Genomic DNA, 21,477 nt, shown 5'->3' with positions numbered 1-21,477 from the left:
AATCCACAAAATAGACTCTGATGTAGTGCCAGTTATTTTGGTTGTAGAAGAAAACAAACTTTCCTGAATGAGGACACAAATCCCGTGAAAACCACCAAGCCTTCCCGCAATATCACTTTTCAAAACATAACTTCTGTGATCATGAAAATGTTAATGGGAAAAATCTGGAATGTCTGTCTTTGTCTCAAGCATGCATATAATCGAAAAGTCTTTTAACATAACATCAATATACTATATCTATACTCTATACATGCACGCAGATGACCATCGACACTGGCAAATCAGACTTGCGTGCTCATCTCCGGGTACGAGTGCGGGCCAACACCACTGCGGGGAGCTCCGGAGGGAAAACAAAAACAAAAACAAAAACAACTCCCCGCAAGTCAACCCGCAGGCTTCCCAAGACACGATGTGACAATATTACTAAGGCCTTAGTTTTAGAGCTCCAGTCCCGCCGTAATATGTCGCTCGTCAGTGAAAACGGATCGGCTTCGACAGGTCTCAGTACACGTAATACATGCAATTAAAGGACAAGTTCACCTTCATTAACATAAGGATTGAGAGAATGTAGCAATATTAGGAGAACACATCATTGAAAGTTTGAGGAAAATCGGACAATCCGTTCAAAAGTTATGAATTTTTGAAGTTTTTGTGCAGTCACCGCTGGATGAGAAGACTACTGCAGTGTATGATGTCACATGCGTACAAAATATAACGAAAATATAAAGAGAATTTCACAAAATTTCATCTTTTGAAAAAAGTACACATTCCCTTTACTCGTTACTGACATAGTATGTTATGGGTAATATTATTCCCATTGCCTTTAGAAAGAGGCAAGTCAAGTGCTCTTTTAGTATGCAAAAAAAGTGAAAATATGTTGAATTTTCTTTACATTTTCTTTATACTGTTGTACTCATATGACATCACAAGCCTTAGTAGTCTCCTCATCCAGTGATTCCAACACAAGAATTTTAAAGATTCATAACGTTTGCATCTATTGTCCAATTTTCCTCAAACTTTCACTGATGTGTTCTATTAATATTGCTGCATTCTCTCAACCCTTATGTTTATGAAGGTGAACTTGTCCTTTAAATAGCGCGCGTCTAGTAGCAGGTAAGACGCACGAAATAAGGGTCTACATAAACGCCTACTTAGTAGAAATACGTCAACCACAAATGTAAAAAAAAAAAAAAAAAAAAAAATTACATTTGTGGTTGATGTTTGAATTTTTTACTACATTAGTGGGCGTTTTTTACATTTGTGGGCGCTGTCGTTTTTACATTTGTGGTTTAATTTTTTTACATTTGTGGGCGATTTTTACATTAGTGGGCGATGTATTTTTACATTTTGTGGGCGTTTTTACATTTGTGGGCGTTTTTACATTTGTGGGTTCAACAAGGCACCTCCCTGGTCTGTAATTTCTGGTCGTCGGGGAAATGTTCCGTGGATCGGAGACTGCGTCTGGCTTAATACGATCTTTGCTGGCTTCACGGATATCGACTGTGTGTTTTATGTGTACGATCTTTGAAGACTTTGAGGAGACCTCCGGACAGACGGATCTTTCTGTAGGACCCTAATCAGAATGGAGCCATCGAATCCGATTAACTTAGAACCCGAGTGGAAAATTCAAGGACCTTATGACATTCATGTATGCCTGAAATGTTGCTTTCAAGAAGACAGGTAAGACGTCAATATCTACTTTAATTTTTTAAAGTTGTGTGATAAATCTGATACAGAAATTATATGAGAGAGTTCTAGTTAGGACCTCCACGTCGTTAGTCCCGCGCGTAGAATTTCTAGTGTGTGACTGTAGACAAGTCTGTTGGAGTGTTAAGTGTTGGTATCATCATTTGGTTATCATTAGACCAGTGCTGTATTCTACTAATTTCTTTTCAATTTCAGTCCTCACTTTCATATTAAAGCACAAAATATGATGTAAAACAGAGTTCTGGTGAACATGCCGTATGTTATTGTTAGGTTTAAAGTTAGTTCTTATCAAAGCTAAATGCGACCAGCAGCAGCCCAAACGCGTAGCGTAATTCAGTAGCGTAATTCAGCCCCTCCTTATAAGTAACCCGTCCCCCTTATAAGTAACCCCGTCCCCCTTATAAGTAACCCCTGGGGCAACCCTTATACGGAGTCTCCACGCTTTTTTGCAATGCAACGCGAAAATGAAAGGACTGCGGCAATTCGCTTGATTATGTCCATAAAGCTTCACAAGTTTCCTAGTTACGAAATTTGAGCAAAATCGGTTTGAGGCATCATATCTAAAATCATGGATTTAAATGCGATGTCAAACGACCCATGCGAATGCTGAAATGCGAGCGATTACTGGCGTGAGTGTCGCCAGGCGCGGCGGCGCGGCAATGTTTGAGTGCAGACGTGGCGACTGAGTACGGAGGTCAGTCGGGATTATGATAGGGGTAGTATCGCGGACAAATATCAACTTAAAATCGAAAATTTTCTTCAATATGAAGACTTATAGGGGCAAAATCGTGAAATAGGCCCCACCGCAGTGCGTTAGCAAGCAAAGGTAGGTCCTAGGGTTAGGGTTAGGGTTTAGGATTAGGGTTTACTTTAAGGGTTAGGTTAGCTACTTATACACGCAGCCGCTGTAGAGACAGCGGCTGCGTGTAGTTATAATTAGGGTTAGGTAAGGTTGTATTTATGGTTAAATTGGCCGTTAAATTAGTCGAGGGACATTAGGGAGTCCTTCCAACAGCAAAAAACGGGAGAAAGGGAGGACGAAAGATGCTATGCTGTGGAAATGGGCCCCACCACTGTATCAATCTCGCGTAAACGCCGTTTGGTGGGGCCACATTCACGAGTATTATACTGTGGAAGGAAGCCCCACCGCCGTGCATACCTACCAATGCCTACCGATGAACGCCATATGGTGGGGCTGAATTCACGAGTATAAACAGGCAAGCCACTGTAGTATTAGTACGGACACGCAGTGGTGGGGCCCATTTCACGAATATGCCCTTATAATAGGTGAAGTTGAAGTGTTGACAACAGGTAACGTGCAACGTTTGCAATCTTCAAAAAAGGATCCCGTACAGACCCTGCAAACTACAGACCGGTTTCACTAACATCGATTTGCTGCAAGGTGATGGAGCATGTTATTTATCCATGTCATTAATTACCTTGATTTGCATCATGCCCTCCACCACGCACAGCATGGATTCAGAGCCAGGCGGTCCTGCGAAACCCAATTACTTACCACAGTTCATAAGATCTGGGTGGCCAACGAGCACACTAAGCAAGTAGATGCAATTGATCTCGACCTCACTAAAGCATTTGACATGGTTCCCCATGAACGGCTATTGCACAAATTGCGCCACTATGGGATTAAGGGACCATTACATAGCTGGATCTCTGCATTCCTTAAAGGTAGATCACAGTCAGTGGTAGGACAAGGTTCCTATTCCAAGCCTACTGAAGTGATCTCCGGGGTACCCCAGGGCACCGTGCTGGGCCCTCTACTTTTCCTTGTGTATATCAACGACCTACCAGACGGTTTGGAATCCAATGTCAGCCTTTTTGCAGATGACTGTGTGGTATATCGGCGTATCAAAACCACATCAGTTTGTAACCTGCTCCAGAAGGATCTCAAACTTATGAAGAGATGGTCCTCCCACTGGCTAATGTCCTTCAAACCAGACAAATGTAGTGTGATTCGATTCTTCATATGTAATTGACCAAAATTGAGCGCACAATATTATAGGCTCTGCGATCAAGACCTCCAAACAGTCCACCAGCATAAGTACCTTGGAGTTACTCTGTCATCCGACATGAAGTGGAATACTCACGTGGACAACGCAGTATCCAAAGCTAATGGTATGATTGGTTTTCTACGCCGCAACCTAGGATCAGCCCCTTCTAAAGTGAAAATCCAAGCTTTTAAAAGCCTTGTCCGTCCCCATATTGAATATTGCAGTTCAGTATGCTATCCACATACCAAGAGCAATATACAGAAAATTGAAGCTGTCCAGAGGCGAGCTGCACGGTTCATCCTGAACGATTATAAACATGAAAGTTCTGTCACAGCCATGCTTGCATCCCCCCATCCCTCCAACATAGAAGATTCATCAACAGGCAGGTCATGATGCATAATATGATCCACAACAATGTAGATCTCCCTATTACGGATTACTTGGAATTTAAGAAACGAGACACCTCTGTGACTACAAGAAGATCTCACCCGTTCTCCCTTGAGGTTCCTTTTAGCAAGACCAACTGCTTCAAACAGTCTTTTTTCCCCAAATCTGCCAAAGATTGGAACTCCCCCCACTCATTAATTTTCATAAAGGACTCAATGATATTCAAACAAAAGCTAAAGAGCACACAGCTCGATTAGATACCGTTCCCTCACAGACCGTTATCAACGTTGAGTGATGTTCCAGATGGAGCTTTTCAACCGTGAAATCGTTTGGTTTTGCCAATAGTCCCTTTCTGTTCGAATTGATGACTTTTAAAATGTGACTCGGTCGAGAGGAACGTGGGAGAGCTACACTGAATTGACGGCCAGCGCATGCGCACACAGACATCTTATCTGGTCAGTGGATTTGATATTTGTGCGCATGTTGGAATTTGAATACTTAATTTTTTTTTTTCCAATTGTTGATAATACTTGCCTTGGTATGTTTTGCTCTTCCATTGGTCCATTTTAGAGTCTTTTAAGAAAATTGATCCGGTCAAGAGGAATCTGTGAGAATGTTTTCTGCTCCGTTCGACGGATTTGAAACCTGTGCGCATGGGGAACCGGAGTGTAATGTAGCCTTTTAACAAGGCCTTCTCGCTGTATTGTGTTGCTTTCTATTTCTGGGCGAATGAAGAAGCGATATCCCAGGCGAGCGCACAGCGTGAGAGTGAAAGGGCCTTGTCCAAAGGCGAAAAACATTGTGCCGTTCATGTAGATTCATATCGCCAATGCACTATGTTGTTCACATTGTTTCGAAAAAGGAAGGGAGGAACGGGGAGAACGAAGATGGACTCGTAGAAAAACGTCTTTTCAAGACCGTAGGATCACTTTCAAAGTGTGCAAGTGAACGGCAAGTATGAATTAGATAAGAGACGTAGGTAGAGTATACAAGTATAAAGCCTTTTTCTGGTGAAATACATAACTTATAGAGTGGCAAAAATTTGGGGTTGTCTACGAACGTTCAGTGACAGCACTCTTTCAACTCGGGGCGCTCCCACAGTATAACTGTGTAGGGTACAACAGGAGCGCCCCAGGGTTAGGTATTCAGTTGACCGAAAGATTGGTCTGTATCTGGTCTTCGGGGATATGTTCCGCGGAGACTGCGTCTGGCTTCACGGATCTACATTGTACAAGCCTGCAAAATTTTTGCAGCAGTCAAAGCAGTGCAACCTACAATACAAAACAAAGAGAAATTGCATGTGTGTGCTTGTGGGTGCATTTACTTGACAGCATGATTTCTCATGGACAAAAGCAGAATTAGCTAAATTGAAAAAAAAACAAGAAAAAAGAAAAAGGAAAAGAAAACAAGATTTTTGTCCTGTACTAGTATCTTGCGGGGTTCGAACCTGTGCATGACCAAACTTCTGTCTGTGGCGTCAGAGACCGAGTACTTAGCAATGTAGCTACATGTATGTCTCCACAAAGTAAACATGTGGAACATGAATAAAGATAAACCAAGAATCATTTTGTGTGGGTTCCATTCCCATTTTCCCTTAAGTTACAAAATTGTTGCCCTTATTAGGACATTTGACAAAAAAAAAAAATAAATAAATAAATATTAGATCACTCGATTAAACTCATTGTCTCAGCTACAACATAAGTCAATGCATGAATGGGAAAAAAATCACCTTCCATGGACATAACACATAAACTCGGCAGATTTTGATACTTTGCATTTAATCACAATTTTTAATATGATGACATTTAATCAAATTGAAAAACAGTGATGCTTCCTCAAAAAACAATTGTCCAAAGTACAATATATCCAAATTTGGGAGAATATTAAAAAGCAAAAATGACTGAGATGCGTGCAAAGATGGGTTTTCCTGGGCATCCCTTGCATGCAATAAAAACAGTGGTCCTTTCTACTGGAGAAAAGTAAAAGGTCAGAAGTAATGTTCTAGGAGGAGAGTAATTCTAACTTACTTCTAAGATGGAATTTTGCACTTTTAACCCATGCTGTAATGCTAGACATGGAGAAACAGGTTATTTTTCTGCTTTTTCTGAAAGTACGTAACAAAGACTACAATGTTGTATGCTGTTTTCAAATGTTCAGAAATCTTTTTTTTTTTCTTTTTTGAGCCATTTTCAATTGCTCCTAGCAAAAAAGAGCAGCTTTTTTTTCAGCATTGCTTGTGAGGTACATCCTTACAATTTTGTGTTTGACAAGTGAACGGAGTCTAGTTTTCGTATTCAATATCCTTGTTTTGATTTGGTGTGGTTTTAGCCATGAATTATACATAATTTGTTATGTTAATATGTGACAGTTTTAGTATGTTTCAGCGAGGAGAACTTAAATTAATGTAAATTTATGGGTAATTCCATGAAGTTGGGGCACAAAGTGTTACATTCTAGCATAACTCAATACTAATTATGCTATACATATATTGTTTATAGGCTTTACATTTGTATTGAGACCATACATTTTCCTGGAAATTTTGTGCCATTCAGACTCAATTTTGATGAAGTTATTTTTTAAAAATGTAACGGTGTCCTGTAGCATCGTGACGTGTCCATGTAGCATCGTGATAGTTAAAATCTGGTCCTAAAAGACAAATTAATGCAATTAACTTGACCAAAATTTGATATAATATGCATAATTACTCAATTAGTCAGATAGCTAAATATCTTTACTCTCCATTCAACAGTCTTACTTTTACAAGAAAATTACAAAAAATGTCACTATGCTACGCGGTGTCCACCAAATGTAACAAAAAAGGACACCGCGTAGCATCGTGATACATTTTGTAATTTTCTTTTAAAATGAAAACTCTGTACAGGAAATTTGAGATATTTAGCTACCTGACTAATCTAGTAAATATGCATATTACATCAAATTTTGGTCAAGCTGATTGCCATAATTTGTCTCTTAAGACCAAATTTTAAAATATCACGATGCTACATGGACACGTCACGATGCTACAGGACACCGTTACATATTGTTTAATAACTTCATCAAAATTGAGTCTGAATGGCACAAAGTTTCCAAGAAAATGTGTGGCCTCAATGCAAATGTAAAGCCTACTAACAATAAATGTATAGCATACTTAATATTGAGTTATGCTGAAATGTATTTTTCAAATATCACGATGCTACATGGACACTGCCCCAACTTCATGGAATCACCCTTATGTATTGCTGAGGAAGAAAGTGACTGACACAATGTCCACTTTCTACTGCATCAAGGTCGTGTGATAAGTATTTAGTCCTCTTACTCCAGTGCTAGCTCATTCTAGGGGCAGGCAGTTTTCTTTTGTTATATCAAAATTTTGCTGCATGCAAACAAATAAACAATAAAAAACATAGAGCAGATAATGTTGTGACGTGAGTTTTTACTTTGTTGTAGCTTGAATTTTGTTATACAATTGTAGCTGTGTTCATTATAACAGGAGTGCAATGTAATCCCTTATGTGCTCAAAGAGGTGAGATTCAAGATATTCCTGTTCTACATGTATTGTATGTGATTTGCAATTGCTTCAAATTTGTAGTCATTTATAATTTGAGATTTTACATCCTTACACATAATATTTCTATACCATGACAGTGCACAAGATATAAGTGGCATGAGCAGCTTGGGTCAGTCTACAGTAATTCTGGCACCCTCCTCTCCAGAGTCTGAGTCTTGTCTACTGCATGTATCATGCAAACCTGGTGGAGAGGTTGTCTCGGCTGCAATCATCAGTAGTGCTCGTCATGTGGAGATTCATAGCAATACAGATGGCTACTTGAAGACAGTGAGGGGAGAAAAGATAATGCTGGAAGAAGAACTGGAATATGCAATCTACATGAAAGAGTTCACACTTGGAAGGCCACAACACATTTTTAAATTGAAGGTAGGAAACATTGGCAGTATAACAATGTATATTTTATTATGATTGTCTCAGAAATCTTAGTCTGTGATTAATCATGGAGAAATCATAATGCCAGAGCTCATGCTCTTGTCATATTTTGGGAGAGTTTGGAATTAGATTTAGAATTAGAATTCTAATTAGATTTAAAATTAGATAGAGAATGAGTGTTTGTCTTCTGATGTATACAACTCAGTACTTCAAATCCATGTCAGATTACAGAATGCATCAATTACTGTAGGACAGCAAATTATGCTAACTTACTTGCTCAGCCAACCTGTTTGTTGAATTGTTGTTTTTCCATTCACTTGACATTGCAGGGGATTGCTAATTTGACATCTTTATGCACTTAAACGTGTTTGAACTTGAAAGATAAGGAGTGCATGACTTATGGGTATGAATGGGCAGGCCTAGAATGACTACAATGATGGGAACCCATCTTGAGAAAGTAGGCTATCTTATGCTACAGTCACACACAGGCGGGTCACAAAACGGATTTGATCCAGGTGAAAATGAGCCGGATTAGTCCCAGAATGGAGGGTAATTTATGCTACAGTCACACACGGCCAGATTTCGAACCGGGTTTATAAGGAATTAAAACCATATCGACCTGGTTCAAGCCGTAGAGACCTGTATTGACCCATATCGAACCATATAAAAATCTGCTTCAAATCCTTAACTGAATCCTTTTCGACCCCTATCGACCCATGTCAACCCGCTTCGACCCGTACCGACCTGGATGTAAACCTTGTCATCATCCGTTGCATGATGGCAATGCAGTATACAGCAAGGGTCCATACGGTTTTACGCTGCAGGTTGCAGCGGGTCAATGCAAGTCAATGCGGTTCGAACCAGGTCAATTCGGATATCAATACAGAATTGAAATCTGTGAGAAAATTTTGAACATGACAAAAAAATTTTCACCGCTGTATTGTAGCCTGCGGAATCCATCAGGAATTGACACTGGTTGTGATGCGGGTCAGTGCGGGTCTCTACGGCTCGAACTGGGTCGATACGGTTTTAATTCCTTATGGACTTGGTTCAAAATCTGGCCGTTTGTGACTGTAGCATTACAATACTGCATCTAAACAGTGAAACCTATGAGAAAATATATCCATTGCAAACTGTGCCATGAAAGAAATGTGAATGCTGCAGATTTGGAATCATTTTGATTCACAGGCAACATATAAATCATGTGACACCTAGAACTTACGCTGAGACCGCAAATGTTACCTTTTCTGGTATACCTGCCGTACCACCCCTCGGATATGAAAACATGAAATTTTCATAATAGCGATCCAATCTTTTCACTGCAATGGATCATCACAGCCCCTCATTTCATTCCACAGTTTGTGTCTCTTAGTGACAAAGGTCGCCTCCATTTGCATCACTTTCAAGCAACACTAAGAAAGATCAACAGAAGTAGGGATAATGCAGGTGTCTCATCAGGTGGTCGTGGTAATATTGACATGGATCATGTGCGAGAGCTGCTCGCTTCACAACAGCCCATATCCGAACGAGCAGAGAGTTTGATGAACACTGTTGAACAGTACCAGAAGGTTAGTAGCTACTAACTGGTATTCAAGACATATTGCAAGACCCTTTGTTTTTTACTTTAATTTGTTTGTTTGTTTGTTTGTTTATTTTTACTTTTGTCTTTCAGTATCCATGCTGTATCTTTACATGAGTTTGCTATACAGTTTGAATGTATATTTTTTTTTCTGCAACTGATTGACAAATTGCCCCTACATCATCGTAAATAAACACATTGATTAATTTGGTGCATATGTACATTGATGTAGGGCAATTTGTCAATAAGTGGCAATAAAAATAACAACTTGATGCAATAATTCATTGCGTTTGAAATAGTTTGTATTATACATTTGTAACTGTACATACAATGTTTCCTTGCTATTTTGAACACCGGAATCTGCAAAGATGCATTGTGTATTAGCTATTTTTTCAGTATTCTCTCCCCAGGTTAGCCCCATCAGTGGTTTATACACTGTTATATGTACGTGATTTTAAAATATTTGAAGTTTCAGTTTCAAGCAGTCACACTGACGAAAGATCAAGAAGTTTGGCGAAATATTCCTTAGCTTGCAGTTGGAGTGGGAAGTTTCATGGGAGTTTCGCAGGAAGTTTGCGCTCACACTGGCAAAACTTTGATATCTTAAAGATTGTGATCTTAAACTTCTCGATCTTTTGCTAGTCTGACCATGCCAAATAAGAAGTCAGTATTTGATGAATCTGTACAGAAAAGTAAGGAGACATTGACACGTTTATACAACACCAACATCTAGGAAGTCTCTGATAAAAGGATTGGTAACGTCACCAATTCTAAGTGCAGACATATTAACTAGTGTTCTGGAACTTAGTAATGAAAAATGTAGGTTTCTCGTCACTGAGCTTTAAAAGAAAAAATGTCAACAATGTCATGTTTAAGTGACACAAACTTAATGCATTGTAATAGCATGGAGGATAGAATCTTATCATGGCTGAAGGATGGCAATTCAGCAAAATACATACATCTCCGAGCTGATGTAGAAGAGTCCAAAAATTATGATAACACATATTACAAGACATACGTATGTGTGCATAGAAGGTGACAAAAACGATGCAGGAAAGCAGAGCTGTATGGGAAAGTAACCAAGACTGAGCACACTTCGGTAAAGAAAAAATATTCAACAACTATGGTACAGTAAACACTATTGTGATTATGATGAGGTTTATGAAAACGAGCCTAATGTTCCTCTCTTCCTTTAATACAGAACCAGGGGACAGTGTTGCAGAATCTGCAAGAGGCCACTATCCACTCAATGACCAGTCAAAAGTCAGGTGCCAGTGACGTAGGCATGATTGGGCAGATGGCAAGCCTTCTATCAACAGTCTCTCGAACACCTTCATCAGGACAAGTACCACCAAGTCCCGATGCTATGCTGAAAGTATGTTACGAGTTTCAGAGCACTTATATACTTATATCGCATCTACTGAAGACAAAACCAGCTCACCCAGTTGAAGACGAGTCCTGAGAATACTTGGGCAGTTTGTCCTCAACGGGTTAACAAGGTTGTTGGGGACCGTTAGATTCTTCTTGACAATGCATGGACAGATTTTTCCATTTTTGGCAGGGATTATTGCCAAGATGACAGAATATGTATCTTTGCAAATGAGCTCCATTTCCCACCTGGGGGCTCCTAGGGTCATAATGCCCGTGGAAGGGGGTGGGGGAAGGCAAACACCCCCAAATTTAAGAAATCTTTACAAATCTTCTATGGTCTATCTAGATCCAGAAAAGAAAAGTAAAGTTGGTGCTATGTGTGAGTAGATTGATGACTGTACAAATGTTTCTTGTTTGTTCATGGCAGATCCGGGGGGGGGGAGGGGGGGGAGGGGCACACATTGTCATTTTCTTCGTGAAAACACATTGTTAAATTTGTCACTAACCCAGCATGTTATCACGAGGGCGATAATTTATACACTTAATACAAGGACACTGGAACCACTTATTAAAAAAAATAAAAAATTGTTTAAAACTGGGATACCCTTAGTAAAAAAAAAAGAAAAAAAAAGTGAATGTGCTTTCAGGTTATTTATGGTGGATTCAGAGGTTGGGCAGGGAGCAAATGGTGTGGGGGGGGGGTTGAGGTAACTCAGTTTTTTAGCATTTGTCTTGAAAATCTTGCACATGTGACTATTATATTATTTAGATGCATTATTCATCTTTTGTCGATGTCAAACCACGCATTGCCATATTAGTAGCTTTTTCAAATGGAAATGATATAAAGATATTGTGGATTGAGCTAACTCCCTTATATTTTGAGCATTTGACTTGAAATTTGAGACATGTGACTGCTACGTGTATAGTAAGTAGATATGCGAATTTCATCTTTCATCAGTTTCAAACACTGTGTTGCCATATCTATGCAATGCCCGAAGGTATTTTCTTGAGACTAATAGTGTATACATGTACATGTATTACCAGATAAAGATTGTCTGGGAAAGTTTGGCCATGGGGTCAAAGGTCAAGTGAAAATGCTAAGATTTCACCCTTTTTTCTCCATATCTCAGAAAGACAAGATACCATCATGAAACTTAGTGCATATGCATGTACTGCCTGATAGTGATTCTCTACGGAATTTTGGGTCATGGGGTCAAAGGTCAAGGGTCAAAGGTCAGGTTAAAATGCTAACATTGTACTATTGCTGAAATTACACTTTTTCTTGATACATTCGATATTATTCAATGCATATACTTGATAAAATTAGGTATATGCATATGCATTACTGCACAATGATTCTGTAGGAAAGATTTTGGCCATGGGGTCAAAGGTCAAAGAAAACTGTTCAATTGTCACAGTTTCTCCCATATTTTGAAAATAGCTCAAATTATTGTCATGAAAATGGATACTACCAGTGAGTGATTATTTGAAGACTTGTTGTCCATGGGGTCAGTGGGCAAAGGTCAAAGGTCAGATGAAAGTGCTCAAATCCCAGAAACCTGCTCTTTCAAACAATTCAGCTATCCATCCAAATAAAACCTAGTTCAAGGAAAGTAAACACTCAACACATTTGTGACAAATATGCATTTTTTTTTTCTGCCAGGTATGTGAAAATGTTGTCTCACATTTTCAAGATGTACTATTGACAAATTGGGAGAACCATGCATTGTGGCGGAGGCATACCAGCTGCCATAGTGACATTTCTAGTTTGTTTTTATTTTTGTTTTTTGTTTTTGTCTTCTTCTTTTTTTGTAGTTGAGTTGAAATTTGCAAAATTTTCAGGACTTTTTACATTTTTATCTAACTTGGTAGCATTCATCAGTGGAGGGAGGGTATCATAATGACAGTGCTTCATAGGGTTACCCTTAGGGTGGTCCCTGATAAATGGAAAGAGTTTATTTATAACATTTTTGATATTTTAATCTTGTGACTGAGAACTGGGTCCTGAATTTCACCAATTCTAGTAGGAATCATCAATAAAGGAGGGAATTACAGTTTGTACCAAGTGGTGGTTGTGCCCTCAGAGGCCACCTAGGGTGGGACCCAAATACCCCAAATTCGGAGGGTGTTGCCCACGGAGCCTGCTGCAATCCCTGAATCTGACATTTTTATTAGATAGTTCAACTCAGATAGAGTGCAATGAAAGTGTGCTGCTCAGATAAGAGATATTGTAAAAGTGGAAATTTTCACGGTGTTGAAATTTTCGCGCATTTCGCGCAACCAGAAACTAGCGCGAAAATAAAAACACGCGAATATTTTTTCTTGCCATACGTTCCTGTGCGTGATGTCTTGATTCCGCGGAATTAAAAACACGCGAAACTCTTCTGACCCGGCCTAGCGCGAAAAATTAGTCGCGCGAAAATATCCACTTTTACAGTAGACCCATGTCTTCTGCTGTGATTAAGCCATCATATACTAGGTGTTACAAAAAAACATTTTCCACTTTTGATCCTTAATAGTTAAAAAAAAAAAGAAGAAAGTTATATATCAGATAACACTGTCATTGGTATGAGTAATACCTGAATAGTGTACAATTTACATATGTAGTTGGAGATGATATGAATACGAAAGCATGAATCAGTGTTATTAAATCCATGATTAATTTCAAAGTTAAGTTCTGGATTTTGGTCAAATTTGAACCATCTGTACAAAATGGAACTTTACACAAGAACCAATTATGTGTACATTGTATGTGAGTGTGTGCTTACAATGACCCTGAACGATAGACATGAATACCACGAATACCACCTTTTCAGAGCTCTGCTGACTAGACTTCTGGACTCTTGCTCCAAGGCACATGAATGCTTTATAAATGATTCATGATGGATTGCCCTGGGCGCTACTAGTCTGAATTCATGGTGAAGAGTAAATGCATGCACATGAAAAAAATAAGCACATGTTTTTATGTGCTTGCATACACTACATTTCAGGATGAATAAAGACTACTGTAGCTGTGTTCAGACGTGGGCAATTTTGGTCGGAGTAACTTCGGAGGAAGGGTCGGAGGAAGCTTGGTCGGAGTAGTGTCCATCTGAACAAGGTCGTGGTAACTTCCTCTGTTCGGAGGAACTTACCACGACCTCTTCCTCTGACCGAGATACTCCTGAGTTTTTTCAGGAGTATCTCGCTACCACTACTAGCTGGTCGGAGTAAATTGCCCGTGCGGACAAGCCCTCGGAGTATCTATGACTTTACAAACCTTATATGACCTAGGTAAAACTTCCGGAGTCAAATGCGAGTACACATGTGCTTGCAGTACAATTCTAACCTAGTCGATCATGACGGAGAAGCTAGCGCTCAGAAATTCTCATCAACAAGAATGGAGAAGATAAATGCAGCTGGTAAAAAGCAATGGTATGGTTGACTTGCGTGGTGCTACCACTTTCGAAAGTTTCATGTACACCGACCCTCCATGGTGATCCCCACAAAGGCCGTGGTAAATTGGTCAGAGTTTCTTCCCACGACCGTCGTATGGACACAGGGTCGTGGTAAGATAAGCATAAATTTGAATTCTAATTGCTGCGCAATAAAATTTTACTCGGACTAGAAATCTGAACATGGCTTGTGATAGTGGAATTTCTCATGAATATGTAATAGAGCTTTCCAACCCTGGCCATTGTTCAGGACCATTGTCTGGGTGTTAACCACACATTCCCATACACACCAATTGACCCCTGTGCAAAATTAAAGTTTTGTACAGAAGGTTGAAAATAGAGCAAAATCTGAAACTTAATTTGAAAATAAATCTTTGATTAAATGAAACTGCTTTATGCTTTCATTTTTAAATTACCTCCAACAAAATTGTACACTATTCAGCTATTGCTCATATCAATGTCAGTGTTATCTGATATATAGTTTTTGAATTTTTAAGGATCAAAAGTGGGAAATGTTTTTTGTAGTACCTAGTACCTAAGACCCCGTTTACAGTGCGGGGCCGGGCTCGGCCGCGGCTCGGCCGCGGTCGAGCCCAACCTCAATTGCGCGGCCGAGCCTCGCAATTTTGTCCGTTGACACTGCTGGGCTCGGCCGCGCTTTTAATTCAAACCTTTCAATATTTTGTCGTAGTTGCGCTCTGCTTGTAAACAAACGCAATTTGGTATAGCCTGGTTTTCAGACCCTTTGCCAACTGGATTCCGTGGCGACGAAGTCGCCGTTTGGGCAAAGGCCTTTGCCGAAGGAAAAATCCATTGCAGGACAAAACCACCTTAAACTATACTAGTTTTCCACGTTGAGGGGGTTAATATCGTGAATAGCGAAATAGTACGGGCAGAGGGTCTGGAAGCCACACTAAAATTGGCCGCGCATTTGGCCCAGTTTGCGTTTACACCAAGAAGAGGCCGGGCTCGGCCGCGGCTTGGCCGCCACCTCCAGAGCGAGGCCAAATGCGACGCCAATTTTGGCCTCGCATTTGGCCTTTTGCACGTTTACATTGAAGCGGGGCTGGGCTCGGCCGCGGCTCGACCGCGGCCGAACCTCGCACTGTAAACGGGGTCAAAGAGGTGGTCATTTCTGACTCACTGTGGGTGTCTCTTGTATTACATCATCAAGTAGTAAAATGCATGACTGTATTTTTACTGTTCGTTAATATTCATACTGTACATTTAAATCTCTCTCTGCTATAAACACCACAGCTGATGTCTTCACTGAACCAAGGTGGGGATGCTGGGAGCAATGAAGACATGTATAACACTCTGAAATCAATCTGCAGAGATGTTACCAACTTGAGGTTGCCAAGGAGGGAAAGTGAAAGTGATCAGATAAACAGGAACAGTCAGTCAGTTGACCACAGGGAGAGGTAAGTTTATTTTTCGTTGTTACTATATCCCAATAGGGGCTGTCACCATGCTGCTGTGAACAAATTCAGAACTGAACATTTGATATTTGTTACATGGGGGATGATGGTTTTAATCAGGTTGTCTGGACTACTTTCTACTCTATGTGATTGGCAATCTAAAAGGTCACAAAATTTAGAGGATAATTTGTATTAATTAAATGCAGTGCTAACAAGACTTTTTCACAATAATCCCATTTTGCCACCATTGCACTATTGGATGTCAGCATAGTATCACACATAGCCTCATATGCCATTCATTACTACCCCCCTGTTGAGGACGGACTGATATTGCTACAACACACATATCCCATAGACACCTGCCCGAGTATACTCGAGCCTCATCCTCAACGGGTTAAGCACCTTCTTTAAGCATGTAAATGTAGCAATCACAAATGCACACCTCATTCACCATTCACAGTGTATCGTTTCAAATCTCCCTGTGGCATATACGCCATGTAAATGTAAACATTCTGTTGCTACTGGGTCAGATCTGTATGCTGGCTGTATGCTCCATGCAAATGAATGAGGTGATCTTGCACACCCACACGCAACACGTAGAGGTCAAGTGGGTCATATTTTGGTGTCAACTTGTGCACTTGCAGTAATGCGGAGAAAAGCAGTAATGCAGTAATCACATTTAATTTTCCCTTTTTATTATGACTAAAATATTATCACTTCTCACAAAGAAATGCATTGTCAGCGCTTATAACTCCATTTTTTCCCTTAACACATAACAAATGTTGAGAAAATCTACAGAAGTATGACAGAGAGAGAAATAGTGCTCCATGTTTTTTGTGCACGATCAAACAGAGCTCGCGCTGTGTACCCACACAGTGTTGTTGACATATTGTTATGGAAATTGAATCGGGCCACCCCTGCTTTTACAGTTGTATGCGATAGGGAGAATTAGATATCAAATCAGTCGGTGAAAAAAAAAAAAACAGCATCTTTTGAAGCTGTTGGACACACACAGAAATGGGTACATGAATGGACATGTGTATGTGTTATCTCCAGAACCCAGCACATACTGGATGGGGACATGGTCATACAGTGTACGGTGTAGGTACATTTACACATTGTTCAGTACTTCCTGGTTTGAAAAATATGCATTTGTGGAGAAGTGTGGTTCTCTAGCTACAGCTTGCTTTGACATGGTTTGTTATTTGCCATGTTTGTGTCATCTGATTGGCATAGACCATAGAGACAATACAATATGACACTTATGTTTAGTTTTGTTTTGCTCTTTGACACAAGGAAACCAAGACATGCAAGCCAGGCTAATTAAATTGACAAGGTAATATCTTGTTTGTGTTTCTTGTAATGCAGATTCAGTGAAGATGAGCGGAGAAGAGAGACATCGTCGCTTGAAGACTCATCTTTTGAAGAACGACTTCAACCCATGATTGCTGCTTTGGAGGAGCGAATTTCAAAGAGGCTTGAGGATAGACTAGAAGCAATGCAGACCCACATGGACCTTAGGCTGAACAAACTAGAAACTTTGCTTTCTGAACTTTCCTTGCAAAAAATTGCTGAAGCCAAAGTGAAAGAAAAGGGAGACAGGGCCAGCTGCAATGATGAGAAAGAATCAAGTCTACAAAAGTACTTGTGAGTGTTGGCATGTTGCATCTCAGTAAGCTGAGTTGCTGGTACATGCTCAGTCTACTCAGGCGCTATGGAAGCGTTTATGTGTTGTGAGCATACATGACAGTCTCCAAAAATAAAACCTCTAGGTTATATTAGAGCAAAATCTGTATCAGTGGAAGGTGCTAGACCATGATAATCATGTATGGAAGGACAGAACTGTGTCATGATTGAAAAGTATGGGGGTATTATTCATCTGCTTATGGTAACTTTTTCATTTTCATGCTGTTGGCAAGAGGTTCAGTAACTTGGCAGATAATACCTAGAAATTGATTGTTATGGCAATATTGATTAATTTGGGGTTTGCAAAATGACTGCTGGCTGTGGCAGCACATATTTCTTCCACACTGGCACTCTTGTCAGACAGGTGAAATCACATTTCAAGTTCTATGTGGACACAGTCATCATGTGATTACCATCCAAAAGAGAAGCAGATATATGCTTGATCTGAATGCACATGCCTTGTGGAAAGTGAAGATGAATGTTTGAAGGCTAAACTGACCTGTTAATCTCTTCAATCTGATAAAGGTGTATTTGAGCACTTCTGTCAGTGAAGTGAAGTGGAAGCTATATCTTAACCTTTTGAAGACATGCCAATTTTGCTACAACACGCATTTCCCATAGGCACCTGCCCGAGTATACTCGGGACTAATAGTCCATGGGCCAAGACCCGAAAAATGGGTTATTGGTACCACCTTAGGTGGCAAAACCATTTTGGTGTCATTTTGTTTGTCGGGCATAGATATGCTTATCAAGCTATGATAGCATTTCCAAATGAGTAGCTTAGTCATAATAAATGAATTTTTAACCAATTTGGCCTCATTTTTATATCCCTATACTTCTAAATCGAAACTAACCGCTATACAAAGAAGAGCACTGTCTTCTGTATGTCCACAGGTGTTCTGTTGTAAACGCTGTGCTCTTGGTCTTTATTCAAGGCAGCGAAGGGAATATCCAAAGGGTTATGATGTCCACAGCTGTCACGCGGTGCGCTTAGTCTTTATTTAGAACAATGTACTGCTATCATATCTAAAGTTCCTAATAAAAGGGATTATCTATACTGTTTTATACTATCCTCTCAACAAATACATCAGTTTTAAACAAAAATCACTCTGTTCATTTACAATATTATTTATCATAATGTATTGTAGTGTACCGGTACATTTTTTTTTGCATTATCTCTCATTGTTGGATGGAAATAAAGCGACATTGGCGTGGTATTAGTGTTTTCACCGTAGCATTTTCACCGAAAAATGAAAAATAATTGAAAAATACGGTAAAATTCACGAGGCATTGCTTTTTTTTAAGGGTGTTTTTATGCCTCCGCCACGAAGTGGTGCCGGAGGCATTATGTTTTCGGGTTGTCCGTCCGTCCGTCCTTCCGTCCGTCCGTAATGAATTTTGTGGACAATGTAACTATCAAAACCTGTTGAGGTATCCTAATGAAACTTGGCATGTATGTGTATTAGGGGGTGAAGTTGTGCCTATCAACTTTTGGGTGCACATGCTCAAGGTCAAAGGTCAAAAAGTCAAGGTCAAGTACATAAAATTTCACTATTTCCACCATATCTATTGAATGCCTGAAGATATTTTCTTGAAACTTAGTGTATACATGTATTACCCAATTAAGATTCTCTGGTGAAAGTTTGGGTCATGAGGTCAAAGGTCAAAGGTCAAAAGGTCAGGGTCAAATACATAAAATTTCACTATTTCCACCATATCTATTGAATGCCTGAAGAGATATGAAGTGATTATCTAGAGAATGTAAGGTTCATGGGGTCAAAGGTCAAGTGCAAGACTTCAAAATTTTTACTATTACCCTCATATTTATGCAATGCCAGCAGGGTTATTTTTTTTACACTTGGTGTATGCGTGTGTAACCTAATAGAAATTCTATGGAAAGTTTTTTTTTTTCCTTCTTTTTTTGCCTCAAAGGTCAAAAGGGCAAAGATCAAGTGAAAGTGCTGAACTAACTTTTTCCTCCATATCTCGGAAGTGGCTCAAGTTATCTTGAAACTTCGTACATATTATGCATGTTCTACCTGAAAGTAATTATCTTATGAATTTTAGGGTCAAGGGCCAGATGAAAATGGTAACAATTTACTATTCAATTCAGAAATTGCACTTTTTCTCCACACCTGTACCTTGAAATTTACTCAATGCCTAAATGTATGAATGGGTCAAAGTCAAGTTAAAGTCCTTAAATCCCTAGATACATGCTCTCCTATTCATCCAATTAAACCTAGGTCAAGGAAGGTGAACATTCAACACATTTGTGACAAACTTGTCATTTCAATATTTTGCCAATTTTGTGAAAATGTAATCACACATTGTCCACATGTACTATCTAGACCTATTGGGAAAATCATGCATTATGGCGGAGGCATACCAGTCGCCAAAGCGACATTTCTAGTTAGATAAAGGGATATACACTGTATCATAAGCTTTGGATATTCCCTTCGCCGTCTTGAATAAAGACTAAGCACTGTGGACATCATAACCTGTGGATATTCCCTTCGCTGCCTTCAAGAAAGACTAAGTGCACCGCGTTTACAACAGAACACCTGTGAACATACAGAAGACAGTGCTCTTATTTGTATTGCGGTTAGTTTCGATTCAGAAGCATAGGGATATAACAACGCGACAAAAACTGGTTAAAAATTCATTTATTATGATTAATTGGAAATGCTATCATAGCTTGATAAGCATATCTATGCCCGACAAACAAAATGACACCAAAAAGGTTTTGCCACCTCTGGTGGTACCAATATCTGGCCTGGCCCATGGACTGTAGTCTTCAACGGGTTAAAGAGGTCATATTGACCAAGAAATTGTGTTCATTACGTCAGGTCTTTATACCCCCGCCACACGTAGTGTGAAGGGGTATATAGGAATCACCATGATGTTGGGGGGCGGTCGGGTGGTCGGGCGGGCGGACAGTCGGTCGGTCTGTTGCAAAATCTTGCGTCGCGAACTCCTCCTACAGTTTTGAAGCAATTTAAATGAAACTTAGGGTAAATGATGATATTGAGGTATAGATGTGCAAGACATGTTTTTCGTGTTTGTCAGACAATGCGTTGCCATGGTAACCATAATTTTACCAAACCTTGTGGATTGAATAACTTTCATAGTATTTCAGCAATCAATTTCAACATTGGTATCTATGATGATCTACAGGTGTTGTTATGCAAGACACTCGTTGTGTTTGTACTTGACAAAGCATTGCCATGGTAACCGCATGTTTTCTTCGAAATCTTGTGGAGTGAACAACTTCCACAGTTTTGAAGCAATTGAAATCAAATTTGGTAGGCATTATGGCCTTGAGGCATAGATGTGCAACACATAATTTTTGTGTTTGTCGGACAAAGCGTTGCCATGGTAACCATAATTTTACCAAAACCTTGTGGATTGAATAACTTCCACATCATTCAAGCAATTTAAGTCAAATTTAGTATGTATCATGATTTAGAAGTGTAGTTATGCAAGACACCAATGTGTTAATATAAGAAAAATGTGTTGCCATGGTAACCACTCATTTTTGTATCAAAATAAACCATTCAAGCTATGAAGGTCAAATTTGGTGTGTATGATGGTCTTTAAGTGTAGTTATGCAAAATGTCCTTTGTGTTTGTATCAGACAATGCATTGCCATGGTAACCACACTTTTTACCCAAACCTTGTGGAAATCAGTGTCAACTCTGTAATTGTACAGTAAACTAAAATTATTGTGTTTCCAATTTGACAAGTGCACAAACTTGGTATTAACGTCATTGCCCTCATGACATCACATACTATAAAGCAACACTAGGGGCGGGGGTATTAATCACCTTCAGTGATAATTCTAGTTTGTTATGTCTGTAGCTGACGTATAACAGGGAAGAGGAAAAGAGAACTCTGCTTCATTATGACATAGGAAATAAGTATTTCAAGTATTTTGTTGTACTTTTTA

At 39.6% G+C, this 21,477-nt stretch overlaps 1 protein-coding gene across 1 annotated transcript; it reads left to right on the top strand.

The window, feature by feature from the left end:
- Positions 1-1,582: 1,582 nt before the first annotated feature.
- Positions 1,583-18,356, top strand: LOC140241826 (uncharacterized). The gene is made up of 6 exons (XM_072321580.1): positions 1,583-1,680; positions 7,749-8,037; positions 9,402-9,611; positions 10,824-10,997; positions 15,685-15,848; positions 17,214-18,356. The coding sequence occupies exons 1-6, from the start codon at positions 1,583-1,585 to the stop codon at positions 17,494-17,496; spliced, it is 1,218 nt and encodes a 405-aa protein (XP_072177681.1). The 3' UTR covers positions 17,497-18,356.
- Positions 18,357-21,477: the final 3,121 nt, after the last annotated feature.

This window comes from Diadema setosum, chromosome 18, assembly GCF_964275005.1.
Source record: "Diadema setosum chromosome 18, eeDiaSeto1, whole genome shotgun sequence".
NCBI lineage: Eukaryota > Metazoa > Echinodermata > Echinoidea > Diadematoida > Diadematidae > Diadema > Diadema setosum.
This window is presented reverse-complemented; position numbering and strand designations above follow the sequence as displayed.

Excerpts from the sequence above, each read along its gene's own strand:
- LOC140241826 (XM_072321580.1), top strand. The coding sequence starts at position 1,583 with ATGGAGCCATCGAATCCGATTAACTTAGAACCCGAGTGGAAAATTCAA. Across the intron at positions 8,038-9,401 it reads AACACATTTTTAAATTGAAG|TTTGTGTCTCTTAGTGACAA; the intron begins GTAGGAAACATT and ends TTCATTCCACAG. Across the intron at positions 15,849-17,213 it reads TCAGTTGACCACAGGGAGAG|ATTCAGTGAAGATGAGCGGA; the intron begins GTAAGTTTATTT and ends CTTGTAATGCAG.